Below are 19,265 nucleotides of genomic sequence, written 5' to 3'. Positions count from 1 at the left end.
CAGGCAAAGGGAATCAAAGCCTTCACAATAAATCCTGTAACACATGGCAGAAAACAAGCCCATACGTCATGACTGCTGTTGGAAATCTCTCAGAAACATTTTCACACCCAGAGGTTGCTCTATTCCAGTTTGAAGAGCACAGGGTTGAAAGGAAAGAAGTAAAAAACAAACATTTTCTCAAGAGAAAGAGCTTGCTTTGGGCTGTATAAACTTGCTTAAATGCAGATTGCTAAGACAGCCAACTAACAGTAATCCAAGATATAAAGAATGTGATGGTTAGTGTTATAAGGGTTGCACTAGGTGCTTGTTTGCTAGGGTGTGGTTTCTAATGTTTGAAGGAAAAGTTAAAATATGTGATTTTAAACTACGTGTAAGAACTCTGGAAAGAACTTCTGTCAGGGTCCGCTCTCAATCTTTATAATAGTTTTAAACTACCTATTTGGCACACATACCACTCATAGCTCATATACCTAACTTATGATTTGTGTTGTATTTCTGTCTCAGTATAAATGTCCACTATGTGTTGTACTGCTGCTGTGTCTTTACCAGGTCTCTCTTGAGAATGAGACCCTGTGTCGCAATGAGATTACCTGCATAATTAAAGGTATGATAAATAAAACATGCATATTACTAATAGATAAAGAACAACATTTGCATGTAAAGGACTAATACAAAACAAAATGTGAAGGAGCAGAGCACTTAAGGTAAATAAATGTGCTAATAAACGTCTGTGTGCAAAGGATATATTTTACAAAGTAACCAAGACCACATTATTGAATAACATATTGATCTGTGGTCTCTGGTATTCACCTGCAATACACACACACACACACACACACACACACACACACACACACACACACACACACACACACACACACACACACACACACACACACACACACACAGAGACAAGAATGATGCCACTGCTGTATTTTTGGCTGAATTAGTCTGCAGGTGTTGTTTAAAACTGTATATCTTTGCTCCTCCTGGCTCCTTTCTCTCTGTTTGTGTCTCACGAGAAAGTAATTACATATCGCAGATTTTGAATAGCATCCCAGGGCTGGATTTGCTGTAACTCTCTCATAGAATATCTACAAAATTCATGTTCAGAGAGGCTCTATCTGTCAAATCGTTGTCAATGGGATGGGATTTGAATAAAACAAAAACAGAAGAGAGGCGAGGCACTGCACACTGCCAATATGCAAATGCAGAATCTTAATTATATACCAGCAGCACAGAAGATATTCGGAGAAAGAGAAATGGTTCTAGCTCAACGTTAATGGTGGCCTCTGTGTAACACATGTTTGCTCACAAACACACACACAAACACAAACCCACCCAATTCACTTAAGGCTCTCGCTGTCAGCACAACAAAACACATCAGAGTCTCGGGGTGTGTTCATCCAGCCTGTAGAGATGCATTTAGAGCTTTGAATAGTAGTTATGCCTCTGCTGCTAACAAGACTGATCAGGTTAGATCTTTAATCAAACCCTTAGCTGAAGTGAAAACCACGAGCTGCACGTCGGTCAGCTCGTACAATTCCCATCTCCTCCCAAAGATAAGAGTTGGATTAATGTGCGCTCCTTCCCCTTCAGAGAGTGATGTGTATGGTATAGTGTCAATCTGCACACCGACAGAAACACATAATCACACCCCAGTCTGTGCTGGAGCCTTGGCTTGTGACTGTACTATACCTGGGTTTTGACTCGCCATGTCCACGTCTTCATTTCCCACAGCAGCTGGAACAGAAAACATTTAAGTTCAGTGCTAGTGCCTGGAGTTGAATTGACTTGGCTTTCAATGTCACCTCAAACTGCCTTTTTATTCCATCTCTTTGTGTAGTTTTGTCTTTGTTCTGCAGTATGAGAGCAACAGATCCACAAAGACATGCATAAATTAAGTGCAAAAAAGAATGTCACTTCTAAAACCATGCATAATTGAGGGGTTTCTTTGTTCCAAGCTTCTGTGATAAGAGAAGTTGGAGTGGTGGCACACGGAACGGAAGGACTGAACTGGAGCGAATAGAAAATTCAATTTTTGATGACAAATGACATCAAGAAGCACTGGTAGAGCCGAGGGGCTCAGAGCATGTGTTAATGGTCCGTAGAGCTACATTACCATCATCACCCTTGTCTTCATCACCTATTTCCTCTTTACCTGAAAAGAGAGGGAAAGGAATCATCAGCCAAGCACAAGCATGCATTGGAATAATGCCAGTCGTTCAAATTTAGACAACAGAGCTACCAGTCATACTAATGATCATAAACTGTTCATCTTAAGGCAAAGGATTCATCTTGTGGGAACTGGCATCACCTTTTAAAACAGTTACCTCCTGTTTCTCTAGCCTCACTTTCACAATGTGTTTTAAAATAGAGGAGTTTCATTTGTTCATTAGTTTTCTGTCCGTGCTCTCGGTTATTGGTGAGAGAACCTACTGCTGAACCTCCTAATAACAAGTCATTATTCAAAGTTAATTTGTTAGCTTTGCTAGTCTTTGACATATCCAGCTTTAAACTTCAGTTGTTGTTTAGCAGTTTTTTTTAAAGTATTGGACAAATTGAAATCCAAGGCACCATGGCTAAAATATAGTATCACTATAATACTAAAGAATAGTGAATAGTATCACGATGACACGATGAAACATGATACTAAAACGTATCATGTTTCATCGTTTTAGCGAAGTCCATGAGGTTTCTGTTTTCTACAGTTCACTGGAGAATGACACAGTGATACAGCTATACCACTGTGTGGCTGATGCATACAGACATCATACCTCAAGTTGTCTATCTACTGCACAACACCGTGGCAAAATGTGTCCAATGTATGCACAAAAGGCAGTTGTCAGTAGTGACATAAAAAAAACGAATCCCTGCATTATATCTCTTACCCCACACCATCCTCACCCCTTTTCTTGCTCTCAAACATTCTTACACACACACACACACACACACACACACACACACACACACACACACACACACACACACACACACACACACACACACACACACACACACACACACACACACACACACACACACACACACACCAATGACATTTGGGACAAATTGAGTAAATGAAAGCCATGACACCAATAAGGGAACATGCTCTACAATGGCTATTGTGCAGCTTCTATAATTGCTTTTTTAACAAGCTGTAGAGAGAAACCATTTTTTCATATCTATGCAATTTTGCCCAGCGCTCAGAACAATAAAAATGCCAGCCTCTATTAAATGGGGAAAAGGCCAGTTCTACCAGTGCTGCATGTTTTACTCAAGTGCCTCTGTCCATCACACAGAATGCTGGTGACACACAGTAGATGGCAATTCTTTCTATTAATCGTGACTGGCATTTTGAGATGGAGCCACAGACAGGGGTCTGGAAAGAATACTTCACTGGGAAAAGCAGGTTAAGATGAATGCCTCTCTGGCCATGAGGTCATCCTAAACCTTTCTCCTGCGTTTAAAAATCATGCATGGCTGTTGTATCCGTCTAAAGTGCTCCCAAGCAACAATAGATCAGATACGACAAAAGGCTGAATGTAATTTCCTCCCTGTTATTTGATCATTTGTGTTTGGTGTATTGAATGGAACAGTATTTAATTTGTGATAAAGGAAGCTAAGAGACAGATTGTGGATAAACACACAACATACACACACACAATCGAGACAACAAAAAGAGTCTATGTAGGGCAGATGTGATGTATAATGGCTCCCAGATAAGTTTGATTAGAACATTGTCTCTCTCACAAAGTAAAAACCCAACCAGCACCTCCACCAGGTCGCTCACTCATGTGCTCCTGACAGCAGGTGGCAGCATTGTCACAGCTTTCCTCCCCAATACTCACTGAGTGGCTTTACTGTGAGTCAGGGCCGAACATACTTCACACAGAAGGGCTCCAGCCAAAGTCCACACCTCAAAATGTCAGTGTCAATACTCCCATGATTTCCACTTTCAAAAATATGGCGACTAAAAGGCAATTTCAGGCACTCGCCTGCACTTGTTGCTGAATGACCGACAACGCTGTAGTGCTTTCTTGAATAGAATGTTAGTGTCACACACACTTAAATGATTTATTTATGTCAACATCAGATTCAGGAGTACAGTATCAGAAGAGCATAAACTATTTAGATGCTGATATGCAACCTTCCCTGTGTGTCCTACTTGCATGACCGTTAATATACAGATGACACTTCCAAGGAAGTAAACGCAGTACTCCCTTATCAGTATCTCCCTTTCAGAAATTTCAGAAAAAACTTGAAAAATTCATGAGATATGTGTAAAGGAAAAGGGGCTCTGAGATGACCAACAGCTCTTATTCAAAGACCTCTTGTATGTAAAATGTGTGCGTGTGGGTGTGTGTGATCAAAGTGCAAGTGTATTTATGAGCGATGCTCCACAGGGTGCCACGGTGTAAGAGATGGCATCCCATGGAGAGGCTCACTGTCTGTCCACACACAGTGTTATTAATTAATCTGCATGTCCATCCACGCTCTGTGCCATCTCTCACCATCTCCCCCTCTCTTCCTCGGGTATTTCCCAGAAGGCTCACTCATGCCAGGCAAACAGACCCAGCCAGGCATTGATTCCTGGCTCAATGTTCACATTTTACCGTGCCCTGTGACATCCACTAATCTCACTAATACCAATCTGATATCAAATAATAGACACTGTGGGGCTGCTTGCCAACTCAGGTATGCTCTAAAGAGGCAATACCCTGCCCTGGACCTCTATTCCAGCGTTCCCCCTCTGTGTCTCACCCACCCTTCCCCACGCTGTCTTTTCTTCTTTCTATAGCTCGCAGCATCTGCATGCTGTGCCTATGTTTCATGTGGATTACATCACAACATAGCTCTTCATACACACACAGTTTTCTGTGATCCTCTTTTGCAAATACACCTCAGGGGTTATTTGTAGATGACGAGGGATCGCGTGTTTGCTGCTTTTGAAAAAGAGTTGTGATACCGTTTCTTAAATCTGAACAACTCCCCTGTTGTGTTGGTCCTAAAGTAAATATAATTAGAACTTAATTTATAGAGCACTTTACATTTGAAATGTCTCATGAAAGTAGGACATTCATTAGAGATTTATGAGACATAAGTGCTTAGAAAAGATCACAAAAAACAACGTGATAAAAGCAATGAATAGTAAACCAATGCTTAGAGAATAGAATAACAACAAATAAATCTAAAAAAACACATAATACACAGTAATGTAAAAAATAATGTGAGACGTGTTTTGATTTTGTCTGATGTTCATAATAAGATCTTACAGTTGGTTGTTCCTGCTAATTGTGTGCTTTTCACTGTTTTCTTCCTTCAGTCCACTGAGACTGAAGAAGCATTTTGCTCGTGCAAAGTTGCAGTTGTAGCAGTGTGTGTGTGACAGTGCAGCCCTATAATTACCTTCAGTCCACTAACCAGTGTATTCATCATGGAACAACAGAAAGCCTTAATGCTTTCTCTTAATCAGTGCCGTGGCTGAAAACCCCTCATGTCTGACCCGTGGACTGACGAGAGTGAATCCCCTGAGGAGCGTGATGGATGTGATGGATCGCACTGAACCATATTGACAGACACACTCCACTAACTGTGTGCTGCAGTGTAATTTATTCCAAAAAGTGCTCCACATATTGACTATACCAAACAGGTGACCTGCTTTGCTGGCTCTATAGACAAGATGGTGAAATACAGTGCATCTTTCTTAAAACACGGGAGAACAGACTCTCAAGCATCTTATAATGTCTGTTTCACAGAGCTGACTCGCTCGCATTTCCTCTGCTCTGCGCTATCTTGACATCTGAGTGTTTTCTATGATTAATCCTTGCTATGTGCTACATCGAACCAGACCTAACCTTTGCAGTGCAGGCAGTACAAAATCCTTTCATTCCTTTCCTGTGAGAGAGGTTGTGTCAAGGACTGAGTGTTCCCATGCTGGAAAGCTGTGCCAAGGCCTTTTGTGAATGGATTAGTTACTATTAAGCTGCCGGGCCTGATAAATTAGGATTTATAAAGATTATTACAAAATACTTATGCCCTCCTAATGCTGTTGATTGAATTTGTGAATCATATTGAATTACTGCTGTGGATTAGGGAAAGGTATGCTGAATAGGCGGGGAGAAATGACTTATTGTGAATTGTTTAACAACACAGAATGTATTGACGTCCTTGAAGTGTCTGCGCTATCTAGTCCAGCCCCTCACAATCAGCCGAGAACCCGTTTCCCCAAAGAAAACAACCATGACTGCTATCTTCAAAAATTCCCTGCAACCTTAAGGCTTGAAGACAAATGGATGGTGTACGATTTTAATTGCCTACTAACACCCTCCAGTGTAAGAATCTAATTATCTTTGGTCCATCGTATCGGAGAAGCCTATAACTGTTTCAATATTACACATCCAAAGGGGCTGAAACGGCTGAAACGGCAGAATAGCCAGATAATGGCTTCTTAAATAAGTTTGCCTCAAAGAAAACATTCTTTAAAAAAAGACCACGCTTCATCTTGTATTCATTTCCCCAAAGAGGAACTTGGCACCAGAGAGCAAGAGTTAACCGACGAGGAACACACTCCATTACTTCATACACACAAAACAAATAATTATCATATCAATGTTTCCTTTACTAGTCATGACACTTGGCATGTCCAAAACATAGTTATGATTATTCAAATTAGAATACAAAAGAAACAGGCACGCACGCAAACACACACACACACACACACACACACACACACACACACACACACACACACACACACACACACACACACACACACACACACACACACACACACACACACACACACACACACACATGCTTACGTCTGTTACCGTCTTCACTTTCTTCCTTGGTCGTGGATTTCGTAGATGGAGGTGTGTCATCTATAAATATACAAGAATAAATGGTGATTTACAGACGGGGGAGTGACATGTCGTTATCCCCCAACACCATCAGGATGCGAAGGGCGTGACATCTTGTCAATTGGAACTGTTAGATGAGAGATGGTGTGAGTTAAAGACTTTTGGAAAGCCAAACTCATCGGAGCACTGATTATTCTAACTTGGCTATCCTGCTTCGGCTGACCACGCTACAACACCCTGTGGGAGAACTCACAGCCTTTTACACTGTTTTGTTTTATACCTGCCAGACAAAAAAAAAAAAAATACTCCTGTGGGACCGAAGGGAAGAAGGAATGTGAGGCTTTGTGACAGACTCCAGATCGCAGTGCGAGACAAAAGCGCCATTCCCTGTGAGAATGGCAGTCATTCGATCCTTTGAATAGGCTCCAACCTGCACCGATTCAAGCTCTGGCTGATGGAGCACAATAAAAGGCCAGTCCTTGGCACTGGCTCAGAGGCCCATCAAACAAGTCCAAACTGGACCGGGGCAGAGCTGGCATGATGATACAACAGAGCTAGGATTATCAGGGGTTATTTCAGCTGGCTTGATATGGTCTGGTGCTATGTTGTTATAGAGTATGCGGTGTAAAAAGGAACCCGACAGAAAACAACGCAGTCGCTCAGGCACCAACAAATACGACAAACTCAAAGGCACTTCCTCTCAGCCAAGTCTTTACGATTCAGCCATTGCGTGCACATTGTTTTACTCTGGAATATCACATTTTACAGTGCACTTATAAAACAGCCCTTTTATGTTCACCCAAAATGGAATCTCATTGAAAACACAGATGCGTGTAATTGGCAAATCATGGGGGGAACTTTAGGAGAAAAAACATTTTGATAGCACCCTGGGTTCTACATCTACAGTAATCTGAACACTTTATTTGACAGACAGTAAAACTAACATTGCTCTTTGCTTAGTTGGTTGCACGTGCACTATGACGTCTTCGAGGGACAGCGCCATTAGATCTGGCAGGACCCTGCTCTGAATCCCCTCGTACTCATAAAGAAAACTTGCCATCAGCTGCTTTCTCAGACCTACTGTACCTTGGAGAAAACTGCTAGAGGCAGTAGATTTCATAAAAATGAAATTATTTTGCCTACAAATGAGAAAAAAAAGTAACTGCTTCACAGGTCAATTGGATCTATTGTTCCTGCTATTCACTTCCACGCGGCTTTCCGTTCAAGCCATCTCTTATTCAGGACATCATTGCACAGACAAATGTCAATAGTTTATCCCGATAAGCAGTATCTGGGAGTTTCAGGCCGTGTGCCAAGATGGCGCGGTGATAAAAGCATTATGTGCTGACAGTTGTGTTTGTGCCATCGCCAGGCGCATGCTGCGGAGGGATGTTGCTCTGCTGTTTTTTTGTCACTCGCTTAAGGTGGTCTGAAGGCATTGTGCCCGTAAGCCGGATGAACAGAATGGTGTTGGGAATTAGCTGTGGATATAAGCTCTAGTAATGTAATGCACCTGACATGAAGTATTTTTAACTGCGATGTGTCAGGCCTGGGATTCAACTCGTCACCAAATGAATAAACATTCAATTTCATCTGCTGCATAAAACCTAGCAAATCGCTGTCACCAGTTGCAGCTACGCCGCTCACTCATCCTCTGTGTGCTTTAATGGAGGTGTTCAGGTGAAAAGGCAACCATGAAATATTCTGTCACTCACCTCCCTTCAGCTGCTCCTCTGTAACCTCCATGTCATTGTCTGGCAGAGGGGGAAGAAGACAGCATGTCAAAGCATGCTATTTTATAATGTAAGATACAGCGAGTCATCACAACTTGTCTCCCTGATTATAATATTAGAGCACAGTATTTTGCTGTGTACTCTGTCTACTTAAACCAAGCAACCAATTAAACAAAAAGCGTAAGTAGATTGCGATTGATTTATGATTCTTCTTTTGGCATGGAAAGAAAAACCCATTCTATTCACATTTCTGCAGATACGTTTTCACCTCCTACTTCCACACCAGCTGCCATGCTCCCAAATCTTACCAAAAACCCTTTACAGCTTCCCTCAAATTAGCCACCAGACGGCCTTGGATCTAGTGAGTTATTACACCAAATGAATGAATGTGTGGGTGTGTGTTTGGGGGAAGGGGGTCACATTTATCAGACATTCTTTTTCAATTAAAGCTATACTGGTAGGCTCAGCATAAATAATACACAAAAACTCCTATTTTCCTTAAATTACAAGTGACTGCAGGCTGGGGAGGACAACTGCGCCTTTAAAAAACAAAACAAAAAAACTTTGAATTTCTCTTCTTTTCTATATACATCTATTATGTGAAACAGACTAAGTGAACTAAAGGTGTTTCGGGGGGGATGAGTTGAGTTGCACAATGAGAGATGAGAAGGATGCAGAGCTGCAGAGTGAGAGAGGGGTAGAGAGTGAGTGAGGAGCTGTGGATTCCTGCTCACAGATCCCGGCTCCAATCCTACAACCACACTCAACACACTCAGATCTCAGCATGCCTCAACATTCTTTAAGTCAAGCCACCATATATATAGCATGCGTGTGCTTGCATTTTAATATGCACAGTTCATATGAATGGAGCATATGTGAGGGCACATTTATGACTGTGTGTGTATGTGTGTGTGTGTGTGTGTGTGTGTGTGTGTGTGTATATATGGCGGTGAATGAGTCTGAGCAATGATTGCGTTGTGGTTTACAAGCAAAAGCAAGCATTAGCTGTGATGAAAGGCTGTTGTCATCTGTTCTGTGGAAGTGTAACCATCAGAGCTCCCAGTGGATCCAGCGACAGACTTTTCTTTTGTATAACACTGAATAGAAGGGTACAGTGCATTAATCTAACCCTGCTTGGGGAAACAAAGGACGGCCCGCTGATACAGTATAACAATAGTGCAAGGATGGAAAACGGAGTGTCGCAGCTACTGCCACATGCTATGACATTATTACCACTGCTCAACGCTGCTGTCAACACAAGAAATGCATGCAACTTAGTCTAGAAAAACAATATATGACACGGTTATTGTTATCTAGGGGTAAAGACAACACAATTGCACGGTTAGCATCACACAAGGGATTCTTGCAAGATGGCCTGCTTGATCTTTGGATCAACAAAAACTATTTTGTTGACATATGCTCATATGCTTTCTTTCTGAGGGTTAGGCGAGAGGATGAATGTCACTTTCATTTTATGTGTGCCAAATATGAAACTAGAGCATTAGTGGCTCAAAAGCTCCCTAATTAACATGTTACATGTCTCCTCTGGTTGCCTGGCAACTTCAGGGTGATGACATCATTTCAGGAAGTCACTGCACCCGACCAAGAAATAGTCCGGCACATCAAACCCAACTTGTTTTTACACTTCATTTTATGTACAGATTAAACAAACAAGATACATCATGTTTATTGGTGTCATTTAGAGGTGCTAGCTGTTTCCTCCAGCTACACGTCTTTATGCTAAGCTGAGCTAACCGTCTAGTTGTGGTGTCGATCCTCAAAGAGGAAGAGCTGTTGCTGTAAGTTACATTTTTCACTCAAATGTTGGTATAGCATGCCATTATGTATTTAAAGTTGTAACTGTACTACAGCCAAGCAAGTTCTAAACCTCTATAACATCAAAAAGACCGCGTTGATAAGAAACTTGCAGGATATGTATTTGTTCTTTTTTGTATTTTCTACATCTCTATGATTCATGCACAGACGTGAACATTTTCAATTATGATGAGTAAAAGTGAATCCTCATATCTGCCAAAGCTGACTGGGAGACTCTGAGCCCCTGTGCTTTTTGACAATCACATCGCTAACGCACCAGGTTTTTTTCCCTGCCCAGCGGGATGGCCTCGTGAAAGCAATACAGACTTAATTTTCACCCCTCACAGGGTTCCTGGAGCCCTTCATCTCTTCTCTCCACACGTTACATGTGTGTGATAGAAGCATGTGCATACCCAGCTTTACTTCTTCCAAAGCAGTGGGGGGTTGAGGGGATGCTATTATTATGGACATTTGGGGGGGTTTGTGTCTGGCTGTGGGGTTGGGAGTTTGGAGTGTATTAAGAGCCATGTAAACAAATGTCAATTGGAGAGTCAGTGAAACATTTGGGGAGAATGTAACAGCCCCTCCTGATCTGTGAGCTGTGTTAATATTGTCAGCACTGTGTCTGATTGAGGAGAAGAAGAGATGGAGCCCAGCTTGTGGGCAGCCACCCGGATCATATTAGTGAGGGATTGTACCCAGAATCAATTTCAACATGCTTTTACTCTCTGCAACCACAGCTGCCTGACTGCTTCCATGCTCGCAAATAATACGTGCCAAGGCAAGCATGTGGTAAATCACAATCTATGAACCAATCTGAATACTTAATAGAATCATGTCGTATGATTAATTGCATTGATTAAGCTCCGTCGATTAATGGTTATAACTTTTTTTCTAACAATACAACCATGGTAATTCAAGGTGCATGTATTAATTCAAATGATGCGAACACTGATGGTCCTCTTTACCAGATAGCGAGACTGTCATAGCACCTTTGAGATGTGTAAACTTTTATGGCCTTTTTAAAGTAATGAATAGGTCATTATATCACTGGTTATGAGCTCAGTAGGCGAGTTGGGTAATGGATGGCGAATGGCACTACAGAGGCAAAAGCTTTTCATATAGTTGCTGTGTGTATTAGCTTGCTTGTGTTATTTGCATATTTCAGTATTTGTGTTTGAGAGGCTTCGACATATAACTCTAAACAACTGAAGTACTCCTTGAACTGGCATTCATTAAAAAGACCTTTGTCTCTCTGTGAGAACTCCATCATTGCTCATCAAACAGCAGCTCCTCTGTGAGTCTGTTTGAACACGGGGCACAAACCACTGCAAAAAGTTCATTTGTTTTAATGTTTCACTGTGATGTCAGTGTTGAAATATCCAACACTTGAATAGGTGCAACTCCTATTTTATATGTATGTGTTTGTGTGTCGTGGCTGATGTTCTTGTATGCAGGTGTGGATGAGTATTCTTGGCCATTTTTCAGTTTCCTCCTTCTGCAGAGATGTAACCATATTTTGGCTCTCTCATAGTGACAGCTTGTGGAAATGCACAATGTAATAAAGCAATTTCCTGTATGCAAATGTCCTGTTTACACGTTCCTGCTCCATTCATTGTCACTTGACAGATTGCTTGAATATGAGGAAAGCAGCCATACAATGAAAAATGAGAGTAGTAAGGCTTCAATAAAAAAATCTATTGCGCCAACCTTCAGCTCTAGACATGCTTGAAACTGATGTCACAGGGAAGATCCTGAGTTTCACACGACCACACAGGCAAATTACAGAAGCATCAAGGCCACTATTCACAACAGCCTCAACAACAAGTTGGTGATAGAGGCGGCCGTGGAGAAACTCCTCCTTGATATAATGAGGAAAAATGATAGAAAGTGGATGAGGTAATGGGCTAGTGGCATGGGAACCAGGAGAGGTGTAAGTGAGAATGAGTGAGGGAGAGAGAATATGAAGGGGCTCGACGTGACAGAGGGTTATTAAAAACGAGAGCATGGTGCGGGAGACAGAATGTTCTCAGGCCTCTGTGTGACGCATTCAGCGTTGCTGTAAGATCTACCTGACTGTCTGTCTCTAGCAGTGAGGATGATAGGATGTTCAGAAAGCATACAAGCACACCTGCGGAGCTAATTCACAGCATCTTATTCACTACTGCCACTCTGCGCAGGCTAAATGAAAGTCTTTTCACACTACCTGGTTATGCTTTCCCTACATGGTGCAATCAGCACTTCTTTCTTTAAAGCACACCTATCAACATCGGTTGAACTCATCGACGTGATGCAGCCTGGCTGGATAAAGAATTCACTCCCGTACGCGAGTGTCTAGTCTACAATCACAGACGTAACTGTGTTATCTTAGCACATTCCTAATGGAACATCTTAAAAGAGCAGTTGTTTTCATAGCGAGAGGACTTGGTATATAATAGAACTAATATCCTCTCTAGCCCACACATACAGCAGTGATAAAGGTGGCTTTGACTCCAGAGGTCAAAGGGCACGTGACAGGCGAGACGCTTTGATGAGGAAAAGTGGTGCCTGTGGTAAAACCCTACATATAATTGAAAGACTGACCTCTGCCTCCCTCATTAGCAACTCATTGCATGGTGGTTAACAATATTTATTAAAGAGTCTTCTAATAACTTCGCTCTCAGAACTTTTCTGATTCCCCTTTGTGGCAGAGCCTGTAGTTTTGTGTCTCCTCTGTTCCCAGTCGTGGAGAAATACAGGGCATTTATCCACTGACAGCACTTGTAAGTGGCGAGAGTGATAACTAGAGAACAACAGCCCCAGATTCTCATCTCAGAGCACTAATATGATGAGACGGCTGCTGGGTGCACGGGGGCAGGCATAATAATTAAGGTCTCTCCCCATAATGTAATCTTTCAGGGTACAGAGCCGAGGCCGGGAGCGGGACAGATGACGGGGGAGAACAAAACACTCTCCATCTGGGAGCAGCGAGATGAAGGCCTGAGAGCAGGTATTCCGTTGGGGAGGTGGGGAGGGAAAAGTGAGGTAAATGGGAGGTAATGCAAGGCTGGTGAAGCCAGCCAGCCTCTTTCAGCTCCCCAGCTATTAAACTCAATCCTCCGTGGAGCCCCCATCAGAGCTGGTGACTGCTCCTGGCCCCCGAAAAAAAAAAAGATGATGCCGTAAAAGGGGGGAGGGAATTGAGAGAGAGACAGAAACGAGAGTGGGAGTTGAAGATAATGGATGTTTGTTTATTTCACACGAAGAATTGAGGAGCAGTAACCAAGGACGATCAGCGGTTGCTATGCATCCCTGAATTTTTAGCTTTTGCAGGAGACATTCACTGCCGAGGACTGTTATTACAGTCAATCAAATCTGACATTAAAGTCTCATCAGAGTATCAATAATTATGTAAAGTATCAGCTTGCTGGTTCGCTGACAAGAAATCTAACTATTCTAATCCTATTAAGGCAATCCATAGAGAACCTGACGCTTGTTTTACCAACTGTCTGCATAAATCATTACTGTTAATCTCCCAAATGGCCGTGCGGCTGCGTTGACTTTGTCTGCATTTGAAGGTGTCAACCAAGCTTGACAGGTTCTTATGCCACTGCTCCCAGGAACAACATATCTCTTGCTGCAGATGTTTTCTACGATAAACAAGGTAGCAAAGCTGCCTGGGTCTATACAGACGGCCATTTAGGTACATGGTGACATCACATACTACACAAATACCATCAAAACTAAATGATAAGGGAGGAAAAGGAATGATGTGGTAGTACAGACAATTGGAAGTTTAGACACATACCTGGAAACATTTCAGACATTTTCTTCTTGTAGATGGCAAAGTCGTTCTCCAGGAAGACACAGAAAATGACCCGTGTGATCTGCACGGGAAGAAAAAGAGACAGAAGAGCAATAAGTGTTATTGCAAAAAGTCTCTCTGGTGAATTACATGACAGAAAAACTAACTGGACAAGTTTAGATTTGATGATAGTCTGCACCAGCAGGCCACAATCATAGCCATTCAGAAATCTAATTAGTTACCCTCCATTTCAAGACCAACCATACACCCTCTGAGACAACCTTTAGAGAATATAACAGCACATCGCATCAGTGGAAGCATTATTGAATGGGTGCATTGTTTGAGCAGAGCAATACGCCTCAGTATCAAATACAGTGCAACCACATGAAATTGCGACATTAAAGATAAACAACGAGGAATACTTTCACCCAAATTGAAAATTACACGAAGAAATGGTAAATAAAGTATTTTACGCTACTATTTAGGATCATAAAGACATAATTAAATGTTGAAAACAATAATGACATGGTATAAGTACATTTGATATTGAAACCTCAAACAAATGTCTTGAAAAAACTATTTGTGAAATTGAAACACTTTAGGGGAAAACAAGATGACTTATTTTCAGTTTCAACATCATAAAAAACAATACAGACAGAAACATTAACATATGTTTGTTTTTTAAAGTCAGATAACTGATATTACCATCAGCCAATCATTTCATTTTCTTGCCCTAGATCTTTGTTTTCTAGCTGTGCAGTTGTAGCACCGTAAGTTGATTCAACGACAACTTTGGAACAGTTACGTGGTCAACACTAACAACAACAGCAAATGTGATATGCTTTGTATGTGCGGAGGTTACAGGTGCTTAACAATGTTGAAAATAAATCTATGTACTGTATACTATTCATGCAACGGCTGCAAAGACGAAACCTGCTGCTGCAGAATGTTTGTGAGAAAAGCATTCAGTAAAGGTTCAGTAAAGGTGAAATCAGGCTCCAACAAATGTGAATAGCTCAGTGGGTGTTGATGATCAATGCCAGTCACTCCTCCTTTTCCTTACTGACATTTCAAAACTGTCTAAGGCTTTCTGTATTCGCTACTGATGCTAACCAGACCCCCCAAAACTACTAACTGTGTGAGTCATTTGTGCATTATTTAAAAGCTGTAGCATCACACTCTGGCATCATATTTTTGGCACTGACAACCAACCTTTGATTAGAAAGGAAAGAGGTTCCTTTCTGTTTGATTAACAGAACAAACAGTAAAATAAAACTCTGAACAAGCTCATTGGCTCTTTGACTAAAAGTTTGTAATGACAAATTATTACATGTCAATTAACTTCCAGCATATTTGAGTTATTTTACTTCTATTGTTGGCTCAGTAGAAATCTGGAAATCATTTTGTTTTCCACCTTTACGGCCAAAATCATTCAAGTATTCGGTATGAGTATGATTTATTTCCCCCAAATGCACAACAACGATAAAGTTGGAGAGCATCATGGTTCCTGGTGCTTTCACTAGCCCAGACATTCGCCAAATAATTAGATGTAAAAATAATATATAAACAACTCTGTGTGTTATACTTTATACTGTAGACTACTGTTAGTTTATAAACATATATAAAGCTATCCAATGGCCATGTACACTTTCCAGACTGTGATAATGTGTCTAAAATAAGTCCAATCTTTTGAAAGATTGCAAAGAAAGAGGTCACCTCTTTCACTTTTACCCGTTTTTCCAGTGGAGTCTTTGATGTGCAAACATCAGTCACAGTCACAGAGATGCATTACACACCACGGCAGCAGATAATCGCTTGACTGAATATGGCAATTTTACAAAACAGCCATAATGGTGGCTATCCGGCCCTCATCCTCCTCCATGCAAGATAGTATTGTTATGGGGGAATAAAGAGAGCTCACCAGCTTCAGCCCCATTCCTGACCCTGCCCAACACGAAGGATCTGATTCAAAGAGGCACCCTTCTGGCGCTCATACAGACATCTATCTATTAATACTTTATGATCCGAGCTTTGGAGTAAATGTTAGGAGCTGCATCCAGGATTGTAACATTCATTCATTTTGCTAGATGTCCGGGGGGGGGGGGGGGGGTCTTTGTTCATAAAATGTAGACTCACTCTCTCAACAACGACAAAAAGTGAAAGACAGCTTTAAGTCCTCTTTGAAGTCGTGGGCTCACTGACAAACAGATTGTGAAAAATGTGATAATATGCCAAGATAGTGCATTCCACTGGGTGCTGGAAGGCCACAGGACAGCAGCTCCCCAGGAATGTCCATTACTCTTTTATGGAGCTCCATTCTAAAACTGACTGCCCACTGTGAAACAGAATGAATCATAAATTCATGCCTTGCATTGATACACACCGAAATGCCACACACACACACACACACACACACACACACACACACACACACACACACACACACACACACACACACACACACACACACACACACACACACACACACACACACACACACACACACACACACACACACACACACCTTTGATGTTGATTACATTCCTCTTATGTTGTGTTTGATGTGATAAAGGAAAGGAGAAATATTACTCTGAGTTAACAACTTGTGCTAAAACAAAACCAAATGTTTGTATCCACGTCGTGTAGACTCTTGATTCTGGCTCCCTCTCCCTCTCCCTCATTCTCTTTGTGTAGTTTCTGTTACAGCATGTCCACATTCTGCAGAAGGCTTGGCAAGTTCTTTTATTCCACAGATCAGAAGAACATCATGGTCTTTGACAGATACCAGCCGGACCAGGATGCTAAATAAAAACCAGAAATGCCAGAATAGAGCACTGACATTCTGTCTGTATCCAAACAAAAACTGCTGGCCAAGACTTCTTAACAGTGTGAAAGGAATCAAATACAACAGAGAAGGTGATCTGTGACTCTTTCTTTGTGAGAGTAAAGTCTACCAGTCTCAAAAAACACCTTGTACTCTCAAAGTCAGCTTATCTCCTGCATGCAAACCTAAAGTACGGTGCAGTCATAGACGAACAATCTTGGAGAGCATTTTAACTGATTGGAACCAAATTTACAATCACATACACTGAAAATACAATGTTCATTCTCATGTAGATTAGCGATAACACACCAACGCACTACATGTACATGCCTGCTTTATATTGATGATTACACATACAACAAAGGAGAAAACATGATTCACAGAATGGCATATAGTGTTATCATGTTTAAAGGTTCTCTATTCGACTTTCAGAGCATTAATATAGCAGCAAACAACTATTTGCTATGTAACGATATAGTGGAGTAATGTCTACTTGAGCAGAGAATGAAGTCGCTCTCCTTCTCTGTGTGTTGGAATCAAGCCCCCACGCTAAGCGCTGGTCTCAGGTCAGCACTTTTAACTCTGCCAGCTCTGTTGCCACTGTTTGCACTGTTAGCACCGTTAGCTGTGAGCTGCCGACTCAACCATCGCCATGTTGAGAGCAGTGTGGAGGCAATAGATATGCTCTGAATTTCGTATTGACATTATTCTTTGTCTGAACTAGGGCGCTTCCACATTGCCTGAAACTACAAAGTAATTAAAAATGTCTTCATATATGATTTCAGGCCATTTTCATATGCTGTTCTCCCAGTCACTTACGGCTGATGGATGTGTGGTACTGTAAAAACTTCTGATCCCCGCAGTGTAGCAGCTGAATGATACGTAATACCTTTCATTGTTTACAACCCTACAAGCACTAAACCGAAAGAACCAACTAATAAACAATTGTGTTCGAAATGCAAATTGAAAAAATGGGAAAGGTTTGATTTAATTTGATTTAAATTAGCACTGCAGAGTAGAAAATGTTACTAAATACTCTTGGACAAGAGGCCCAATATTTGGGTCTGAGGCTGCTAGGTGCGGGTATATCTGTGTCTGTTGAGCGTGCACCCCGCAGCTGCCAAGGTTGAAAAAGTTAATGGAAGACTAATTAGAAAGCTGGGATCACCGCATGCAAGCCTGCGTAGTCATTACTCATCCCTGATTGGAGGCCCTTTGCCAAAGGGTGAGTGCAATATGACTGGGTCCCCTTGTTGCATTTGGGAGGGATGGTCGGCTCGACAGAAATGTGTTCTGCACAATAAGGTGCGAGACTGTAGTTGGCTTGACCTGTCGCACTTTGAGACTCAGCCAAATTGGGGGGAAAAGCTAAGAGTTCAATGGACCCTATGGTTTTGACAGAAAAGGTGTTTCTTCAAAAAAAGTTCATCAAAATGTATAAACAGCATTTTTTCAGATATTCCTTTAAATAAATCAAACAAATCATAGTAATGTTTTGAACGGACAATTTTGACATATTTGTCAACACTAATGCTGTACTGTAGTAATATTTAATGATGCGCTTTAAGATTTAATTTGAACCCTCGTCAGAACACGTTTTTCTTCTTAACTTGATAACCAATTCAAAACCAATGTCTCTTGGTTGTAATTTGGTTCTGAATATAAGATGAGACTAATTAAAATCAAAATGCCAGCGGTGCAACCTTCGCCTTTGGATCTAATTTGCATGGCGCATTAAATGCAGAGAAACAACATGGCCGATGCATGTGCCACAGTGTTAATGAGTAGCATGAAAGAATATCAAAGTGTCATTTACTTACATTTGTTATTTTCATGAAATACTGTATGTGATTTTTAATTTGTGTGTATCTGTGGCTCATCATTCTGGCACAGAGCTCACCAGGTGCCCCAGACTCCTATTGGCTGGCTGACAGATGAGCTGTCATAGCTGGCCACCCATGCCCATAATTACATTGGGGGTACTGCCAGCAGAATGTGACGTGCAGGCACAACGCACGCACTTTCACCACTTGCATTTCCTTCTTGATTCTGTCACAAACAATAATAGGGACAGGTTGCCCTAGCATGTCTGCTCCAGCTGGAGCCCTAACCCAAGGGAGATCTGTGTCTATGTGTCCTGTGCTGCCTCGTTACCGAGGCACCGGCTTATTCAGAAACCTGAACGGTTGCATCCAGATGGACAACAGAGGCAGGAGACTGATATACAAAATGAACACTGGCCGAAA

The 19,265-nt window shown here is 41.6% G+C and overlaps 1 protein-coding gene across 3 annotated transcripts in view; it reads right to left on the bottom strand.

The window, feature by feature from the left end:
- Positions 1–19,265, bottom strand: part of macrod2 (mono-ADP ribosylhydrolase 2) — a 377,161-nt gene that overhangs the window by 17,015 nt on the left and 340,881 nt on the right. For 2 of the 3 annotated variants that reach the window (XM_076077082.1, XM_076077083.1), the window contains exons 9-13: positions 14,199–14,277; positions 8,579–8,617; positions 6,825–6,884; positions 2,123–2,161; positions 1,699–1,743 (exon numbers count right to left, since the gene is read on the bottom strand). In XM_076077082.1, coding sequence (XP_075933197.1) covers positions 1,699–1,743; positions 2,123–2,161; positions 6,825–6,884; positions 8,579–8,617; positions 14,199–14,277 — 262 coding nt within the window. The remainder of the gene's footprint in view (positions 1–1,698; positions 1,744–2,122; positions 2,162–6,824; positions 6,885–8,578; positions 8,618–14,198; positions 14,278–19,265) is intronic. The other variant, XM_076077084.1, reaches the window with a different exon arrangement.

Source organism: Anarhichas minor, unplaced genomic scaffold (assembly GCF_050575085.1).
Source record: "Anarhichas minor isolate MPS153535 unplaced genomic scaffold, ASM5057508v1 ptg000058l, whole genome shotgun sequence".
NCBI lineage: Eukaryota > Metazoa > Chordata > Actinopteri > Perciformes > Anarhichadidae > Anarhichas > Anarhichas minor.
The sequence above is the reverse complement of the archived record's forward strand: the minus strand, read 5'-3'. Positions and strand labels throughout refer to the sequence as shown.